At 46.1% G+C, this 20,245-nt stretch overlaps 1 protein-coding gene across 9 annotated transcripts in view; it reads left to right on the top strand.

The window, feature by feature from the left end:
- The window catches only part of CELF4 (CUGBP Elav-like family member 4), a 625,491-nt gene that overhangs the window by 116,226 nt on the left and 489,020 nt on the right, over nt 1-20,245 (top strand). For all 9 annotated transcript variants that reach the window (XM_038743590.1, XM_038743585.1, XM_038743588.1 and 6 more), the window contains exon 2: nt 16,332-16,414. In XM_038743590.1, the coding sequence (XP_038599518.1) occupies nt 16,332-16,414 (83 nt within the window). The remainder of the gene's footprint in view (nt 1-16,331; nt 16,415-20,245) is intronic.

The raw sequence follows: 20,245 nt of genomic DNA, 5'->3' as shown, positions 1-20,245 counted from the left end.
AGGTCTCCTGGGATGGAAAGAGTGTCTGTGGACCTCGTTCCCTAAGAAGTGCCTGACTAGTGCAGAGGGTATCAGACTGTATCTAGATTGTAAGCTCGTTGTGGGCAGGGAATGTGTCTGTTATATTGTTCTTTTACATTCTCACAAGCGCTAAGTATAGTGTTAAATTGTAGTCCCCCAAGTGCTTAGTACAGTGCTTTGCACACAGTATGTGCTCATTAATGTGCTCTCCCCCTTCTAGACTGTGAGCCCGTTGTTGGGTAGGGACCATCTCTATATGTTGCCGACTTGTACTTCCCCAGTGCTTAGTACGGTGCTCTGCACACAGTAAGCGCTCAATAAATATGATTGAATGAATTAATACTGTTGAATGAATGAACAGTAAATGCTCAATCGTATATATGTTTGTACATATTTATTACTCTATTTTACTTGTACATATTTATTCTATTTTATTTGGTTTATATGTTTTGTTTTGTTGTCTGTCTCCCCCTTCTAGACTGTGAGCCTTCTGTTGGGTAGGGACCGTCTCTATATGTTGCAAACTTGTACTTCCCAAGCGCTTAGTACAGTGCTTTGCACACAGTAAGCGCTCAATAAATACAATTGAATAAATGAATGATTATCAGGCTTTTATCCCTTCCCTTTCATGTCATATCTCTGCCATTACATCCCAGTGCCATGTTCAATTTAGAACAGGGCACCATTGCCACCTCATACTCAGTTTGTGGTCCACTCTGGCCCTCAGGTGGTTTTTTACCTGTTTAGGTTTAGTCAGTTTCCCCCATCCTGCATTTATGCTCTTATTTGTCTTACCTTTTTGACTTCCTTTGTGCTTCACTATTGAATTTCATCCTGTTTGTGAGGGATAATTTTTCCATTTTGCCTAAGCCTCCTTTCCAAAGTTATCACATAAGGTTGATTCCAGCAGTTCCTCTTCCTACTCCAGTTCTTCTGGTGAAGTTAGATTTTTGGCTCGGAGAATACCCTGGAGTTGCTCTGGGGGTCATAATATATCTTCTCTGGGGGAGTTCAGATGATCTTACCCAATGCTGAAGCAGTCCCTTTAAACATAATGGGGAGCAGGCAATTCCTTAAGAACTGGGGATCAAGGTGTGTTGGGAATGTTTTATCTGACAGGGACTTTTCTCTCCCAAGAAGGGAAACTGAGGCAAAGTATCCTTTGGGTGACTCTCAGCATGTTGAAATTTAATTGTTGGTGACTGGAATGTGCAAATTTTAAACCATTATGTATATGAAGATTCTTTTTTTTAGCTAGGGCATCACCCTAATGGGTTTTTTGAGATATTTTTTAAGTACTTACTATGTGCCAGGCACTCTGTTAAGCACAAAGGTAGATATACACTAATCATGTTGGACACAGTCCATGTCCCATTGGGGTTCACAGTCTTAGTCCCCATTTTAAAGGTGAAATAACTGAGGCCCAGAGAAATGAAGTGATTTGCCTAAGGTCACACAGTAGAAAAGTGGTAGACCTGGGTAATCCATTAGTGGCTCTTTACATTAGGCCATGTTTATGGGCCTTCTGCCCATAAACATGACAGGGGGAATATGACACACTAGTAGTTCAGCCAGCCTAGTGTTCTGCATCCTGTGGCAACAAGATGCTTGGAGGGACAAGCTGATTGGACACATGGTTAGATATAGGCCATTCAATATCCCTAACGTCTCTACATCTTCTATACCTAAAATCCAGAAATTTATCCCAACTCATCTTTAGCCTGATGATATCCCTAAACTTTCCCTCTAAATATTCATCAGAGAACTGTCATCCCTGCCCATAGCTTAAGGATTTGGGAAATTCTTAATCCATTAACCACTTTCCACATTTATTTTCATCATCTTCATCATTATCAAAACCGTCATCATCACCAGCAGAATGAGCTGCAGTCTATTTTTGGCTGACTACCTACATAAAGGACTTGAAGAATAGATAGTTATATCAGTTTTGAAAAGTGGCAGCACTTACATGTTTTGTTGATACAGACCTGAGAATACTTTTGAAAGAAAGCTATAACTGTTTACTTCTAAGGGCTCCTCGAAGCAATCAGCTGAAAAGAGAAATAACCCTTTTTCACAGGCTACCATTTAACAGCGGGCTGTATGTAGGTCTCTAAGCTTCATTGGGTCACCTCTCTGTATGTGACACTTTGCTAGATCCTGAAGAAAGTGATTTCACCCATATGGTCATAGTCCTTCAGGAAACTAGACTCTAAAACAGGCAACATGGCAGAGTACAGACTTATGAAGGACGTTGAGCCTGATGGTCAAACCTTGACAAGTAGATAAATTATGTGAGTGGCAAAGGAACACTGCATATTCAGTCAGGAAAGTGCCACTGGTGGATGAAGCAGCAATGTTGAGAGTAGCATGTTTCTGGGGGTGGAGGGGTTATGCTATTCGTTAAGCGCTTACTATGTGCCAGGCATTGCACTAAGTGCTGGAATAGATACAAGGTAATCAGGTGGGATACAGTCCCTGTCCCACATAGGGATCACAGTCTTAATCCCCATTTTACAGATGAGGTAACTGAAGCAAAGAGAAGTTAAGTAACTTGCCTGAGGTCACACATCAGACAACTGGTGGAGCTGGGATTAGAACCTAGGACTTTCTGACTTCCAGAAGGCATGCAAAAAGAGTCCGTAGAATTTGGGATACTTCTCTCTCACCATTAGCCCAGGAAGGCTTCTTGGTGGAGAGTGAGATTTCAGGAATGTAAATAGCTCAAGGGAGATCAAGGTCATGCTAACATCTAACAGTTCACTTCACCACAGGAATAATGATAATAATGTTTATTAAGGGCTTACCCGGGGGGGTAGACACAACATAATCAGATTGGATATGGTCTAGTCCACACGAGGCTCACAGGGAGGGAGAACTACTGTTTTATCCCCATTTTTCAGGTGAGGAAGCTGAAGTCCGGTGCACTTAAGTAATTTGCCCAAGGTCATCAAGTAGCCAAGTGACAGAGCTGGGATTAGAACACAGGTCTCCTGATTCTCAGGTCCATGCTCTTTCCACTAGGGCACACTGCCTCAGTCTCCTGGCTTAATAATTCTTTCAAATCCATAAGTAGTCTCAGATCTCCCCATTTTTAACCTAGCCAGATCAGATGATGACAAGGAAAATTGAAGACCCCAGTGATCCACCATCTTTAGAGACAGAACACTTAAGTGTTTATTCCAAATGATACTTAAACAAAGAAACCAGGGAGTTTCAGATGTTAATCAACCTTGTGAGAAATCTGGTAGGAAACTGGGTGCCCTCAGAGATCTGTATTCCTCCATTTCCTTCAAATTCTGAGCCCGTCTTCTCTGGAGTCCCACCACAACAAATTTAGGTAAAGAGGATTAAGAGGAGAGAAGGAAAGCCAAACAAATATTTTACTTTCTTTCTCCAGCTGCCTTGACGCGGCCCACCCTCACTCTGTTCCTTTTCCTCCTCTCCCTTTCCTTTTCCTCTCACCATCCCTCCCATCTTTCCCTCCTCTCCTCCCTCGCCCAAACTCTATCTCCCACCATCTCTCTCTTCCCATCCCTCCCTAAGTTCCTCTCTGTCTGTATTTCCCACTGTGTCTCTGCCTCTCCCTCTCTATCCCCTCCCCGTCTCTCTCTCTCTGTCTGTATTTCCCACTGTGTGCCTCCCACTCCCTCCCTCCCTTCAGATATTGTAAACAAATGAAAACATTGAATTCCCTTGAGTTCTAACTTGATCACTCAGGAAATTCCAGGTTAAGAAATCCAAGAAAACTTTTCTGGACCAAAGAGTGTATATTGTCACCCCACTGATTTCAGCTGGATCATCCACTGCAGTTGGAAATGGCAGTTAGGCAGTTTGATGTCCATGGTGACATAGGCCCCCAGACAATCCTTCTCCTCTCCTCCCCACCACACTGCTCTCCCCCTATTTTTTATGGTATTTGTTAAAATGCTTGTGTGCCAGGTACTGTTCTAAGTGCTGGGGTAGATACAAAGTAATCAGGTTGGACACAGTCCATGTCCCCGTTGAGGTTCACAGTCTCAATACACATTTTGGGGACAGCAGAGGAGATGAGTGGGACAGGTTAGATGGGGGTGGGAGCTTAGGATACACTCAACATCCCTCCTGTTGGATGTCCCAGCCTATAGCTGTCTTTAGCTTTCCACTGCTCCACAATCCTCTTTTCATGCTAAGTAGCACTTGTCACAGCACTGATGCACCCAAGGGATAGATAGGCACTGTATGTAATTACTTCTCATAGGTCCTGTCAAGTCCAGATTTTCAGAGGCCAATTATCCGAGTTGTGGGTTAACTGGCCTCTGATTTCAGTTTCCCCCCGCCTCACTCCTGCTCTCTGTCTTTTGGGTACCCTAGTGTCTGTGAAAGAGGAAAGGGGAAGGGAGAAGAAAATGAATTCCAAAATCAATAAACCATCACAACTCTTGGTTTGGAGCTTTTAGGTAATTGGTGGTTCTGCCCTGCCTTCTCTTTCCCCTGGAAATGCAGATAATCCCACTATAGGGCTACTCAATTAAATATTTGCTTGCACATGCTCAGTGAAACCCATCTAAGTGTAGGAACTCTTGGATTGATTGTTTGGTGGTTGGTTGGCCTAATCTATTTCCCATAAGATTGAAAGAAGGGGCCTGCCCTCTGTATCTTCAGACACAGAATCCTATCAATCCAGAATCACTGTAGAGTCCAGGACTCCATGAAGATGCTCTTGGCCTAAGCCTCAGACAGTAGACAACATCATTTAGTAAGTGTCACTAAGCACAAAGGTAATAAAATAATAATAATGGTATTCATTAAGCACTTACTTTGTGCCAAGCACTGTTCTAAGTGCTGGGAAGATACAAGGTAATCAGGTTGTCCCACATAGGGCTCACAGTCTTAATCCCCGTTTTACAAATGAGGTAACTGAGGCACAGAGAAGTTATATGACTTGCCCAAAGTCACACAGCTGATAATTAAGTGTATGCTAGGGGAGATACCAAGCAAGGGCACGACTCAGCCTTGTCATCACGGATCCAAAGATCTCATGGTCTTCCGTGATTAAGCCCCCATTTCTATGACTTCACCTCTCTTCTATGAGGTCTATGCCCTTGAAACTATACCCTTTGGGCACTTGATATTCAGCCCCACTCTCAGCCTAGAGCACTTATGTACATATCGATTATTGTTGTATGGCATTTCTTAAATTGCTTAGTATATGCCAGGCTCTGTACTAAGCTCTAGGGTAGATACAAGATAATCAGTCGGGTTGGACAGTTTTTGTCCAGCATAGGGTTTACAGTCTTAATCTCCATTTTACGGATGAAATAACTGAAGTACAGAGACGTTCTTACTCAAATTCACACAGCAGACAAGTAGCAGATCTGAGATTACAATCCAGGTCCTCTGATTCCCAGGCTGGTACTTTTTCCCCTAGGATACACTGCTTCTTTATTTATTCATAGTATTGTCTGTCTCCCTCTCCAAGTTATAAGCTCTTTGTGGACAGTTCGTTGTGAGCAGGACATATGTCTGTTTATTGTTATATTGTACTCTCCCAAGAGCCTATTATAGTGCTCTGCATACAGTAAGTGTTCGATAAATGATTGAATGACTGAATGTGTCTACCAATTCTGTTGTGTTATAGTCACTCAAGTGCTTAGTACAGTGCTTGGCATACATTTGTATGCAATAAATTCCTCTCGCTGATTGACTTATTGATCTGATGAAGGACTGTCTGCCATCTCTTTTGTATTGTACTGTGTTCTGTACCCAGTGAGTGCTCAATAAATACCACTGATTAATTGATTCAGTGAAAGAGAGGTCATATGGAGGAGAAGCATAAAGTGTAAGAAACATGAAAATCAAACAAATGAGACTATGTGAGCAGAGAGCTTCATGAAGGCTAGGGGCTCTGGTGCATATGAAGGGTTATTCTGGGAAAGATTCCCGGAGGAGTTGTAATAATAATAATAATAATAATAATGATAATGGGATTTGGTAAGCACTTACTATGTGCCAGTCGCTGTTCTAAGAACTAGGGTGGATACTGCAAATCAGCTTGTACACAGTCCTTGTTCCAGGCGGGTCTCACAGTTCAATCCCCATTTTACAGATGAGGTAGACTGAAGCACGGAGAAGTGAAGCAACTGGCCCAAGGGCACAGAGCAGGCAGGTGGCAGAGCCAGGATTAGAACCCGTGACCACCTGACCCCCAGGTCCGTGTTCTATCCAAGCAGTGTGGCCTACTGAAAAGAGCAAAGGCCTGGAGTCAGAGAACCTGGGTTCTAATGCCAGTTCTATCACTTGTCTGCCGTATGACCTTGGGCAAGTCACTTAATTTCTCAGTGCCTCAGTTACCTCACCTGTAAAATGGGGATTAAAGCTGTGAGCTCCATATGGGATATGAACTGGTTCCAACGTGATTAACTTCTATCTACCCCAGCATTTAGTATAGTGCCTGGCACATAGTATGCGCTTTACAAGTACCATTAAAAGAAAAAACCTGAGAAAGTAGTGTGACTTGTGGAGGAAAAGCAGGGAGGGCACTCCAGTCACAGGCATTGGATGTGTAAGGCTGTAATGTCCGCTTATGGACCTGCCCAGTTCTGACCACCCTGGCCTAGGCATATGCCTATCCAAGCAAGCAGTCGTGACACCAGCAGGCCAGAAATGATCCACACCAGAAATGTCATAAAACCATTTTTAGGAGTGTGTATGAGAGGCTGCCCCAAGAGTGCCTGCAACTTCAAGCTGGCAGGGTTTGCCAAGGGGCCAACCTGCTCTACCTCTGGGTCCTGGAATGTCTGCAGCTCTTCCCAAGCCCACCTAACGATCAGACCCCTCCCTCCACAATTCCTTAGCACCAAAGAGATTACCATCTAATGAGAGAGTCAGACCATCACCCCACCCCCACAAGCAATGAGCACCAGAACGTGCAGACAGACCCAATGATGGAAGGGAAGAGAGGTGATTTGCGTTGGCAAGTCAGAGCAAGGAGGGATGGCTTGGGAGGGGGATAATTGGTCCAATTTATCTGCAACTTCCTGATACCCGATCTAGCTAATTGGAGGAGTTCAGGAAGACAGGTGGTCTTCCCTTCCCGGTTGACATAAACCATTCAGGGGCCACATCCGTGGGCTGGGAAAGTGATTCTCGATGCAATTAGTGTTTCCGTTGACATGCGTAACGTGATGTCCTTCCCCAGAGAGCCAAACTAAAATAGAGTACGGCTAGTTTTCTCCCCCTCCCCACTTTTCTTTCACTCAAAGACGTCTCCTTTTGTCTCTTCTCTCTTGGAAGCCTCCTTCACTGGGGACCCCATTAGAGGTCCCCAAGTTTCCAACAGGTCTGGCTGAGAATTTCCAGATGTTGTATCTAAGGCCCCATTTCCCTTCTCCCACTCCTTTCTGCTTCACCCTTTCACTTGGATTTGTTCCCTTTATTCACCCCTTCCTCAGCCCCACAGCACTTCTGTACAAAGCTGTAATTTATTTATTTGTATTAGTATCTCCATTCCCTTCTACACTGTAAGCTCATTGTAGGCAGGAAAAATGTCTACCAACTCTGTTATACCGTAGTCTTCCAAGCTCTTAGTACAGTGCTCTTCACACAGTAAGCACTCAATAAATATGATTGATTGGAGGCAGGTGCTTCTAAGACCAAAGCAGAACCATCTGGAAGAAACCCTCAGTTAAAAGGTGGTAGTCCTCTTGGAGATAGACTATTGGGAAATCCAAAATAGCCACATTAATAATAATGATAATAGTAATAATTGTATGTTTAAGCACATTCTATGTGCCAAGTAGTGTACTAAGTCCTGGAGTAGATATGGTATAATTAGGTCCATATGGGGCTCTGAGTCTAAGTAGGATGAGCAGGTATAGAATCCCCATTTTGCAGATTAGGGAATTGAGGCCCAGAGAAGTAAAGTGACTTGCCCAAGGTCACACAGCAGGAAAGTGACAAAGAACTCAGGTCCTTTGACTCCCAGTCCTGTTCTCTTTCCACTAGACCACACTGCTTCTCTAAGGGGTCTCAATCAATGATATTTATTAACCAGTGACTGTATGCAGACCCTCTCTCTGCATTGAGAGAGTACAATGTAACAGAGTTCATAGGCATGTTTCCTGATCACAGCGAGCTTACAATCTACCGTGGGGAGAAAGACATTAATATAAACAAGTAATTATCATACATGGACATGATTTATGTATATTGAGATCCATCCTTGAATGGTGGAAAGAATAAATTCCTTCTGGACAAATGGTTCACAGGTGGCCAACAGTGTGGTGAAGAGAGGTCATGGAGCTCTTGAGAGGTCAGCTCAACCATCCCCTGCCTCCGTACAGGCTTGGGATTAAGCCAGATCATAAGGAGAGAGGTTTTTCATACTCCCCTTCGGGGTTTCCGAGGAAAGCCTCCAGTGGAAGCGCCAACTAGGGTCTCATGGCTCTTATCACCGGGACAGGTGTCTTCAAGTCCAATGCCTCCAATGCCTGTCTGCAGTGAAAATAGCAAAGGCTGCACCGACCCTCCACTCCTGTTCCAGCAGGTGTCAAAGTTATTAAAAGAGTCTCATTATTTAAGTTAGAGCTCTGGGAAGTTCAGGAGAGGGCACCGAGTTCAGAGCAGAATATTTGGGGGAAATCATGAGTGAGTCACCGACACGTTTTGATTGTCACTGATTCGTGACTGAGCTGGGTTTTCACTCCCTGAATCTTCCCCCTTCCCCCGGGATGCATCTCAGACCTTCCTTCCCTGACAGGGGCCTCTTTCTCCATGATGTAGGAAGAACTGCTGGGGAGGAAGCAGAAAGCATTCTTCACCCAATGGGAAGGGAGAAGACACCCTTTTAACACCCCTCCCCTTCCCAACCTGCAACAAGAACTGGCTTTTCCTAAATCAAGCATCCAGTGAGGTAGCCCTGGCATGAGAATTCTGTGAAAATAGCCTATGGACCACTCCAAATAAAAGCCATCCCTCTCCCGTGAGAGTGTCCCTGTGGAGTTTAAAACCCTGGCATTATGCAGGGTTCAGAGCATGTGTGCAATAGGAAACTGACAAGGAGACTTTGGGTAGTTGCCTCAATCTCTTCCCATTTCTATCTCCCTCTATGACTCTCTGGCATTTTCTCATTCCATCTGTGTTCTGTCTTTGCTATCTGTCTCTGCCCTCTGCTTCTGTCTTTGTTATTTCTTTCTTTCTTTCTTTTCTTGCTTTCCCCTATTGATCTTTTTCTCTATCAGTTTTGTGCCATTGTTTCAGTATTGAATCCACTTGTCTTTCCCCATTTCTCTCTCTACCTGCCTCTCTCTCTGTCTCTCTATGTCTCTGACTCTGTCTCTCTCTCTCACTCACTTTCTCTCTGTTTTTTCTTTTGGTCCTCCTCTGACTCCATCCTCCACCCCAGTGCCCTATTTCTCTCTCTGTGTCTGTCTCTTTGTATCTCTGTATCTCTTCCTCCCTCTTTTTCTATCTTTTTTTCTCTTTCTCTCTCTCTCGTTCCTCCCCTGAGCCTCTCCATCCTCCAGCTCCTTTCCCTATTTCTCTCTCTGCCTGCCTCTCTCTCTCTCTCTCTCTCTCGCTCTCTCTCTCTCTCTCTCTCTCTCCCCCCCCCCCAACTCTTTCTCTTTTTCTCTCTCTCTCTCTTTCTTTTGGTCCTCCTCTGCGACTCTCCATCCCCTGGCCCCTTTCACTCCATCCACAAGGAATGTGCAGCTTGTTCATTTTTGATTTAATTTCCCTTTTCATTTTTGTTCCTTTCAATGTGTTTGGGCCCATGTGTCTTGTTTTGAATGCAGTGGTGTTCTGAGGGGCTCTGAATCCAGGAGGTCTTCATGATATTAGGAAAGAGGAATAAGAACCCCACATACATGGAAAAGCCATTCACTCAGGCTGCTGGCTCCCAGTCCCCACTCTGGCCCATGATGGCTCTCAGAAGGAGCATTGACGCTGTCAGAACAGGAGGAGGGGGCTGCCGCCACTGAATCCCAAATTGCAGGCACTATGAGGCCCGGCACCTCTTCCAGCCATCACAGCGAGAGGAAGCACACGGTTCCCATTCTGGGAGACTTCCCTTGGCTAGTCTCTCCCCGAAACAATGAACGATGATGGGCCTAATTAGATGCTATCATCTCATCCAGCTCTGCTAGGGAAGGGAGATTTCCCTGCTGCTACTGCAGTTGTAGGTCAAAACCAGGACTCTCAGGTCCTGATTTAGCACCGGAATTTAAGTTGAGCTTGGCCTTGCTTTGAACTTCTGAGCTGTTGGGGCAGCCAGGGGTTAGACGAAAAAGCCCATCTTGCCTCTGGTGTTGTCTTTGGCTGGAGTCAGAGGGAAAGTCTGTCATGCCGTGGGAGGAAAATCCCCCTAGGTGGTTTTGTTGGGGCACTACCAGTCACTCTGGTCCAAACAAAAATCCCTTCAAGGTCCTTGGTCAGCTGCCCGTTACTTAACCACCTGGTGTCTTCTGCTGCTGTACATCGGACCTTGCTCTTCGCCCCACTCAAGTTAAAATCCTGAAAGAACCCTAATATACTGCTTCTGTGGATCACACTTGCACTTGGATTTCCTCCCTTATTCACCGCTCCCTCAGCCCCACGGCAATTATGCACCTATTTGTAATGTATTTATTTCTACTAATGTCTATTGTTGTGGACACAGAATGTGTCTACCACCTCTGTTATCTTGTAGTCTCCCAAGTGCTTAAATCAGTGCTCTGCTAGGTAAATACCATTAATTGATTGATTTATTGATTGATTCTGTCCTTCTGCCTGCCTGGAACTCCTTCATCCATCAGGTTTGCCAAAACAGGTCCCTCCCCTGCTTCAAACCTCTGATCAAATGTCACCTCCTCCAGGAGGCCTTCCCTGATTGATCCTCCCACCTTCTGGGTGATGCCATGACAAGCTGCCCAGCCTGGTGGAAAGAGTACAAGACTGGGAGTCGTCAGGAGATCTGAGTTGTACTCCTAGATCCACCAAGAGCTGGCTGTGGGACCTTGGGCAAGTGACTTAACTTCTCTGTGCCTCAATTTATTCATCTGTAAAATGGGGATAAAATTTCTCTTCTAGCCCCTTCCCCTGACTTTGGCCCCATGTGAGACAGGAACTTTGCCCACTCTGATTGCAATATAGCTCTACCTCAGGACTCAGAACAGTGCTTGGCACATAATAAGTGCCTAACAAATACCACAATTATTGTCTTTATGCCATTCCATCAACCACCTCAGTCTATTCTCACACTCTTGGAACTATGGCACATTTGTCGATTATATCATCTCCTTAAGGGCAGGGATGTGTTTTTTCCTCCTCCTAGATGTTCCCTGAGCACCTAAAATACCTTGATCAAACAATCCATCTATTCCCTACCAGGGGGCAGGGAAACACAATAGTGAGAATGAGGGGTGTGTGGCCTCTGTAATATTCTGGGAACTTTGGGATAGGTCTGGCTCCAAGGAAGAGTCTCCAGGGCTCCCCAGGATCCAAGCAAATGGAGGGAAAGTGGGAAGAAGAAAATGAATCCACCTGCAGTTCCCAGCTTGCCTAGAGCTTCCCAGCTCCTAACTCCTCCCAGAGGGGAATAGCTGCCCTTGGCAGGGTAAGGAAGAAATGAAGAAGGGTGGTTCTTGGTTAGAGGGATGTACAAGGGGGCTCTGTGCCCAGGGAGAAGAAGGAAGCTAGAAGCAGCATGGCTTAGTGGCTAGAGCACGGGCTTGGGAGTCAGAGGATGTGAGTTCTAATCCCGCCTCCACCACTTGTCCATTGTGTGACCCTGGACAAGTCACTTAACTTCTCGGTGCCTCCGTTACCTCATCTGTAAAGTGGGGATTGACTGTGAGCCACATGTGGGACAACCTGTTAGTCTGTATCTACTCCAGCACTTAGAACAGTGCCTGGCACAGAGTAAGTGCTTAACAAATGCCATTATTAGTATTATTATATACAAGAAGCAGAACCTGGATCCAATAACCCTCTAGGCAGCACACGCGGAAGGACTGTATGACCGGACTTCTAAATCTGGATCAACACGGGTCCTCCTTTGCCCTCTTAGGGCCTATGAGACTGGGAAAAGGTTGTGGGGATATGGCATTCAAGTTGCCCTGCTCTCTGGAGCTGCTACATTATAAGCCCCATGAATACCACAGGCTCTCTACTTAGTCATGCTGGGCATGCTGCAATTTAGGCAGGAAATCTAAGCAGGTAAAGTGAGCAGTATCAGTTGGGCCAGTCCAACTTCTGGAATACTTATCTTAACCGCCTCAGCCAGGAGCTGTTCGGAAGCTTTTGAATGATGTAGTGTCTCTCAGTCAACCTGCAGAAGGATTAGTAGCTAATTTGTTTACCGCAGGAGATTGTGACCTCAACATTAGTGCCCAGCCCGCACCCTCCACTCCTCTGCCACTAACCTCCTCACTGTGCTTCGTTCTCGCCTGTCCCACCATTGGCCCCCAGCCCACGTCCTCCCCATGGTCTGTAATGCCCTCCCTCCACACATCTGCCAAGCTAGCTCTCTTCCTCCCATCAAAGCCCTACTGAGAGCTCACCTCCTCCAGGAGGCCTTCCCACTTGACCCCCTCCTTCCCCTCACCACAGCACCTGTATATATGTTTGTACAGATTTATTACTCTATTTTACTTGTACATATTTACTATTCTATTTATTTTATTTTGTTAATATATTTTGTTTTGTTGTCTGTCTCCCCCTTCTAGACTGTGAGCCCGTTGTTGGGTAGGAACCGTCTCTATATGTTGCCAACTTGTACTTCCCGTGTGCTTAGTACAGTGCTCTGCACACAGTAAGTGCTCAATAAATACGATTGAATGAATGAATGAACTTGTACTTACCAAGCGCTTAGTATAGTGCTCTGCACACAGTAAGCTTTCAATAAATATGATTGTATGAATGAATGAATGAATTCTTTCAAGGTCCCGGAACCAGCTACAGCAGCCTCAGATTTTTTCTGGCTGCAGTGGGGCATAAGATCAGGCTGCTTCCTCTGATTGATCCACAGACTTCCAGGCAGAGGGAGACACCTTCTGGGGTGTTGAGGTGTCTCCTCTCCTCCCCCACTTTCATTCATTCAATCGTATTTATTGAGTGCTTACTGTGTGCAGAACACTGTACTAAGCGCTTGGAAGTACAAGTCGGCAACATAAAGAGATGGCCCCTACCCAACAACGTGCTCACAGGGTCTTCTTGGTCTTTCTGAGTATCTTCTCTCCTGTCAATCAGTCAATCAATGGTATTTATTGAGCACTTTGTTCAGAGACCTGTACTAGGTACTTGGGAGTATTCAATGCAGTAGCATTAGCAGACTTGTTCCCTGCCCATAATGAGCTTACAGTCCCCGTAGAGTTGCTCTCTGGGTAGTGAAGAAGAGGCTAGAGAGGGTCAGGGAAGAAATTATTGATGTCACAATCCACACAGAGCAGCAAACATCCCCCAAGCAGCAATTCCAAATCTTCCCACCCTTGCTGTGACTCCCCAAAGTAAATCAATTTCTAGTTGGAAAGGAGAAATGAATTCTTTCTATTGGGGGGGAAGAAGAAATCCTCCTGGCTCTAAGCCTGTCTGCTTATTTCTTCCCCTTGAGGTTGGCTCGCTTCTGAGATGCATGATGAATCGGGCTGATTTCAGTGTCCCATCCCTGCCCTGCTCCTGGACAGAAGGGATGGAGATGACTAAGTAGGACTTTAGGAGCTCATTTTTCTGGGACTCGGGGGCGGCTGAGGCTTTGGGCCATGGGGTGGCCCCAGGAGAGATCTTTATAGGGAAGTTTGGGGAAGAGCAGCCTGTTCTAATCCATCTCAGGTTTTTCTCCTTCCTTTGGGATGGGTGTTGGGGCAGTGAAGCCCCATGGAGAGAAAAGGAACCTGATGCTACTCTAAAGGAGGTCACTCACGCATGAATGGATAAGACCAGTGGGAGTGAGGCCGTGGACAGTCACATTATCCAAGGATCGAGACTGAGGAGTGTGAGGGGATCTTGTAGCAAAGCCCCCACACATACATACATTCATATACGCGCACACACACACACACACACACACACACACATATACACGTGCAAGCACACACTGCCAGATTAACTTTCACCAGTCCTGATCCTCTGGCAAGCCGGATTTGGGTTCGTGAGGCACGTTATTTTTAGGGCACTTTCTCTAGCCCTTCCCCAGTTCAGGGTGAGTAGTGCATCCCTGAATAGGCTCCGCTGCCTCATCATTGCTCAAACTACTTGTAGGCTGAACTACACAAACACACACACACACACACTCACGTACACACACACTCACATATAGTCACACACACATACTGTCTCTCTCTCTCTCTCTCTCTCTCTCTCTCTATCTCTCTCTCTCCCAGTCTCCCCTCAATTCTCAGGATGCATCTAGCTGTTTTATAGCCCCCCTCATCTGTGGATCTACTTAACCCTTCTCAAATCTTCTGGCATTCTTAACTTTTCTCTCTAGTAATCCATTATGTGAGCTTCTCCTCTTGCCCTTTGGGAAATTGTACATGCTTTTAAAAGACCACTTAGTGAAGAACTTTTCCCCCAAATTGGTCCCTTCGGTGTCATTCATAAAGAACAAGTCCAGTCAGGGGGGCTTTGCTTGACCCTGTGATGGGCTGTGGGAGGTCTCTGAAAGCCAGCCAAAGCCTCATCTGTCCAGGATGGTTTAGATGTACAGGACGATGGATACGATCATTCAGTGGTATTTATTGAGCTCTTAACTGTGCTCAGACACTGATCTTGATGTTTGGGAGAGTGCAGTGGATCAGAGACACACAATCCAGACTGGAGTCTAAAACCCCTTTACTGTCTTCAGCTTCATGTGCCTTCATATTGTACCTTGGGGCATTGATCCCATTAGGGACCACTTTTTCTTGGGCTTGGAAGAAAGCAGGACCCCTCAGGAAGCACATCCAGGCACAGGCCTAAGAGTCAGGAGATCTAAATTCTAATCCTTTCTGCACAACTTGCCTGCTGTGTCACCTTGGACAAGTAACTTAACCTCTCTGATCCTCAGCTACCTTCATCTGTAAAATGGGGATTCAATACCCATTCTCCCTCCTACTTGGACTAAGTTTAATATGGGGTAAGGGCTGTGTCTGATCTAATTGTATTGTATCTTTCCTAGCACATAGCACGATGCTTGGTGCAGAGTAAGAGCTTGAAAATCCTGTACTCATTATTATGATCATCTTGATTAATACTAAGTGGGTGGCCCTTCATTCGTTCATTCAATTGTATTTATTGAACGCTTACTGTGTGCAGAGCACTGTACTAAGTGCTTGGGAAGTACAAGTTGGCAACTTGTGACAGTTGTGACAAAGTGCAACTTGTGACAAAGTGACAGTCCCTACCCTACAACGGGCTCACAGTCTAGAAGGGGGAGACAGAAAACAAAACAAAACATGTAGACAGGTGTCAAAATCGTCAGAACAAATAGAGTTATAGCAATATGCACATCATTAACAAAATAAATAGAATAAATGTGTACAAGTAAGCTAAATAGAGTAATAAATCTGCACAAATATATACAAGTGCTGTGGGGAGGGGAAGGAAGTAGGGTGGGGGGGCATAGGGAGGAGGAAAGAAAAAAGGTGGCTCAGTCTGGGAAGGCCTCCTGGAGGAGGTGAGCTCTCAGTAGAGCTTTGAAGGGAAGAACAGAGCTGGTTTGGTGGATATGTGGAGGGAGGGCGTTCCAGGCCAGGGGAAGGACGTGGGCCGGGGGTCGATGGTGGGACAGGCGAGAACGAGGCACAATGAGGAGGTTAGTGGCAGAGGAGCGGAGGGTGCGGGCTGGGCTGTAGAAGGAGAGAAGGGAGGTGAGGTGGGGGAGCGAGGTGATGGACAGCCTTGAAGCCGAGAGTGAGGAGTTTTTGCTTGATTCGTGGGTTGACAGGCAACCACTGAAGATTTTTGAGGAGGGGAGTGACATGTTCTTCTACAGTGGTTATGCCTTGGCAGCCCCTTAGATGCTGGGAATGGGAATTGCATCACCCCCAACCTGCTTCTGGACGAATATTCTGTGGTGGAGGGCGAGCAGGTGTACTGGCTAGTAGAAACACAGTTGTTCTGCATGGGTTTGTCTTCAGTGGGGCACAAAGGCCTGTGTGTGTGTGTGTGTGTGTGTGTGTGTGTGTGTGTGTGTATGGGGGTGGGCTCTGTGTGTGTGAGTGAAAGAGAAAGGGAGACCACCAGGAGAGTGTGTTGGAAAAAGATGGAGAGAAAACCAAGAAGATGGCACAGCCATCCAAGAGAGATGAATGGGAGGAGGCAGGCATGACTCTGGATCTGACTTCTAACGTGCTGCCACCTTTCCTTTCCAGGCTGCGCTTTCCTAACGTACTGCGAGCGAGAGTCCGCCCTCAAGGCCCAGAGCGCACTGCATGAACAGAAGACGCTGCCAGGGGTGAGTCCGTGATGTTCCCCCCCATCCCACTTACGACCTGGAAGGGCATTGATCATGTGGACCAAGGGGTGGAAGCTGGGGGTTGGTCAGAAGGGTTGCGCCTCTCTCTGTTCCCCGGACGATCCCTTGGTGTTTGAAACTGGAACTTCCTGGTGTTGGGAAACATGTACAGAGAGGGGAAGCAGGTACATGGTGGGGTCACCACTGGGAGGGACTGGGCAGGTGGAGATACGGGTTATTGAGCCCATGTCCATACATGCATTTGTGTATGTGCTCAGAGGGGTGGACAGACAGAGGTATAGGCATGGGGGTCCATGTCGGTACAAGCTTTTGTGTGTACTGGGGAATGAGGGTTCACAGCACCAATCTCCGTGGCGTTAGGAATGCCAACCACGGACTCCCTTTCTGTTCTCTCAATCTCCATGTCCCTTCCTGACTCTTACATGTGTAGGGTCTAAGCTTTTCAAACTGGCCAGAAAATCAGTGAGGAGAGAAAGTCAGTGGAGGGGTCGGTGTGTGGGGCAGGGAAACGGGAAAGAAAACGGAGATTATGAAGGAAGGAAGAGGCAAGCAAGAGAGGTACTCAAGCAGAAACTTCCTTATCTAGGAAGACTGGGTTTCAGAGCCGCTCATCTTGCCCTCTGGCGGCTGCTGAGCCGTTGTGGTTGCTTCAGGTCTCTGGAGCAGCTTTTCTTCCCAGCTCTGTGCCAGTCAGCTCATGCAACAACACACAGCTCTGGACAGGGCGATGTTGTCATGGTAAAGGAGAGACTTTGCGGATCTTTGACCCCATGCAGTGGCAGCCCCACCCAAACGGTCCCTCTTCTCAAAATAGGTCCGCGGTTTGAGCGCTAGCCTGAGTTCCTCCTTTAACTTTTGCTTCCGAGGAGATTTGTGTCTGTGCGTGTTTGTGCATATGCCTGTGTGTGTGTGTGTGTGCGCGCACACGTGTGTGCATTTGTGTGTATGGACAGGATCTCCCATGCATCTCTCCAGCTCCCTCTCTGAGTCCAGGCTGTAGGAAAGGAGGGGCCAGAGACACAGGAACAGAGCAGGGAGAGATGTGGGGAAGGTCCCTGCTGCTTCCCACCCCCACAGCCCCTCCCTCCTCCTTCCCTTCCCTCCCCGAGAATCCCCAGCCAACCCGGATCCCAATTGAAACCCCCTGAACTCCCCGGGAGGCAGCACCGAATCTGTTTCCTGAGCTCATCGCAAGAATGATATCATTGTCATTTATTTAAGGAAACCAGGCCTTGTCTTCGGATAAACCCTCACGCCCCGGCTCTGTTTTATAGCTCCTGCAAGGGGGAGGCGAGCGTTATTTATGACATCCCTAACTGGGCTTGATACCATGCGCCGCCATTATCAAGAACAGTTCATCACCATAAAATAAGAAGTATACTTGAGGTCAGGGGTCCAGGCGCACGCTCCCTCCCGTGTGCCAAGAGAAGGGAGCTATACATTTGGATCTGTGTATGTTTGGATGGAAGGATATAAATAGAGATTCCTCCATTTCCTTGACCCGTGATAACAAACGTCAGGGAGAGGCGGAAGCCCAATTAACAAGATAGACAGAGCATCGGGAGGTAATAGTTCCAGAAGACCTTTGAATCAGACAGTTTTTTTTGTTTCGGGGGGTTTTCTACATTGAATTACACAGCGTCTACCCTCGTATTGCTCCTGCCTTCATATTTGCTATTTCAAAACGCAGCGCTGAGTCATTTTAATAAAATGCACATAAATGCAAATGTATGGAAATGTTACACCACCAGTATTTTGTGAAGAAAAAAAACGCATGCTGGCTCCTCGTTGCTATGTATCACTCTGTTTTTAGTAGAGTGGTTACATGCACATATTTTTCGGTAATTACTAGCTGGATGAGCTTTGTAAGATGACAGAAATATGTTCCACATCTTGCCATGTTATATGTGAAACATAAAGCCATATTGTGAGATAATCAAAAGACTTCCAAGAAGGTATGTGTTGATTAATAAAGTGTTTATGGCACTTTGTTTGGGGGAAATTGTGATAGATATTTTACAGCAACCAGAACGGAACATAAAATATTACATTCCTTGGGAATTCCTTCAAGGCTCCAGTGGAAGGTTGCAAGCTCTCTTCCAAATGAAATCGGGACCAGGCTGGAGGGAAGGGGGAGGATTTGGTTTTAAGGGTTGATCGTCCAGAAGCCGGCGTTAACTTGCGGTTGTTTATTTTTACATATAATAGAATAGCTGAATGATGGAGTATATTAGCTCTTTAATAATTTATAGAAATGCTTTGATGTTGCAGTAATTACATTAAAGGTCACATATCAAAGGTAATTTGTGTGAGCAGCTGGGATGGTTTCTCAGAAGCAATCAATATCACTGTCCGTGGTTCTGATTTCACCAAGAGGGCTGCCAGATTAAAGGAGGTTTATTACCGTCCAGAGAGGCACTGGGGAAATCAAGAACAGATTGGAGCGATGCACTAGCCTCCTTTTCCACCTATAATTAACGCTGTTCACCGTAATCTGCGCTAATCCTTCAGACTGGGAAAACCATGGGCCTCTTCTGACATCATAAAGGCCAGGCAGGAGAGTTTGGAAGAAATGGAAGGGGAGTATGGTGGGGGAGGGAAGCAAAGAGGGAAAAAGAAGGAGGAGGAGGATGACGAGTAGGAGAAGGAGGAAAAGGAAGAGGAGCAGAAAGAGAAGAAGAAGAAAAGTGGCTCAGTGCAGGATGGCCCCTAATGGAGGAAGTCTGGATTCAGGAAAAGACTGCTACCTCAGAACCTCCTGACTCCAGGAGAATAAAATGTAAAATTCCACTTTAGGGTCAGTGTATGTCAAAATGGCAATGAGTCCAGACAATCTCTCTCCCTCTCTCTCCCTTTCACCTTCCCTCCCTCCCTCCCATGAGAGTAAGGCAAGATGAGAATGCTAAAACATATAATAAATTGACTAGGTTCAACATCTCATTTCCCAAGTACTTAATACAATGCTCTGCACACAGTAAGTGCTCATACAATTGATTGATCCCAAAGAAACCAACCTATCCAGGATCCACAAAGGAGCATTTTGGTTCAGTTGCCAACGGGGGAGAGAAAGAAATGGGAAATGAAGAGGAGGGTTGCAGATCTGTAATCCATGTGGGGTGGCACCTCTTTGATGCACAGTGGAACCCTTTGGAATAAATATGAAAATGAGTCCCAGGAAAATTTGAGGGCTTTTGTAGGCTTCAAAAATCCATTAAAATCAGCTCTACACCTTCCTTTCAAGAGAGGAAAAAGATTCCAACCAGTTTATTCTTGTTCTTGGCAGGTAGCCACATTGACATCTTGTCACTAAGAGGGAGGAAAGAGATCTGTTGCATTTACACCACTGCACTCAAAACCCTCCCTGCGCCCCAAAGCCTGACCTTTATTTGGGCAGAAAGAAGGTGTACTGGGCATCTGATGGTGACTCTGGGTCTCCCTTTGTGAATTTAAGCCCTTCAACCACACCACAGACCCGTGAAAACTTTCTCAGTCTAGCAGTGAGACCCGCTCCTTCCTCTCTGATGCTTGAGTTCCCAGGTGGTATCTTCTCCATCGTGTTCATCCGAGCCCTGAAAGATTTCCGTAGATGGTGATGATCAAATCCTGAAGCCTTATCATTGCTGCTCAGCATGCTGGCTCCTGCCAAAATCTATATCAGGTCACTATGAGCCCTTCTCTCTCCGCTTCTAAAGTTTTCACTCCCAGCGTAAATTGCAATTTGGTCAGAGACAGTGGCAGATTGGAAGACGTCCATTGATTAAAATAGCCCACTGCACACACAAGCTGCTTTTCATGCCCTTTAGATTTTGA

Source organism: Tachyglossus aculeatus, chromosome 3 (assembly GCF_015852505.1).
Source record: "Tachyglossus aculeatus isolate mTacAcu1 chromosome 3, mTacAcu1.pri, whole genome shotgun sequence".
Classification (NCBI taxonomy): domain Eukaryota; kingdom Metazoa; phylum Chordata; class Mammalia; order Monotremata; family Tachyglossidae; genus Tachyglossus; species Tachyglossus aculeatus.
This window is presented reverse-complemented; position numbering and strand designations above follow the sequence as displayed.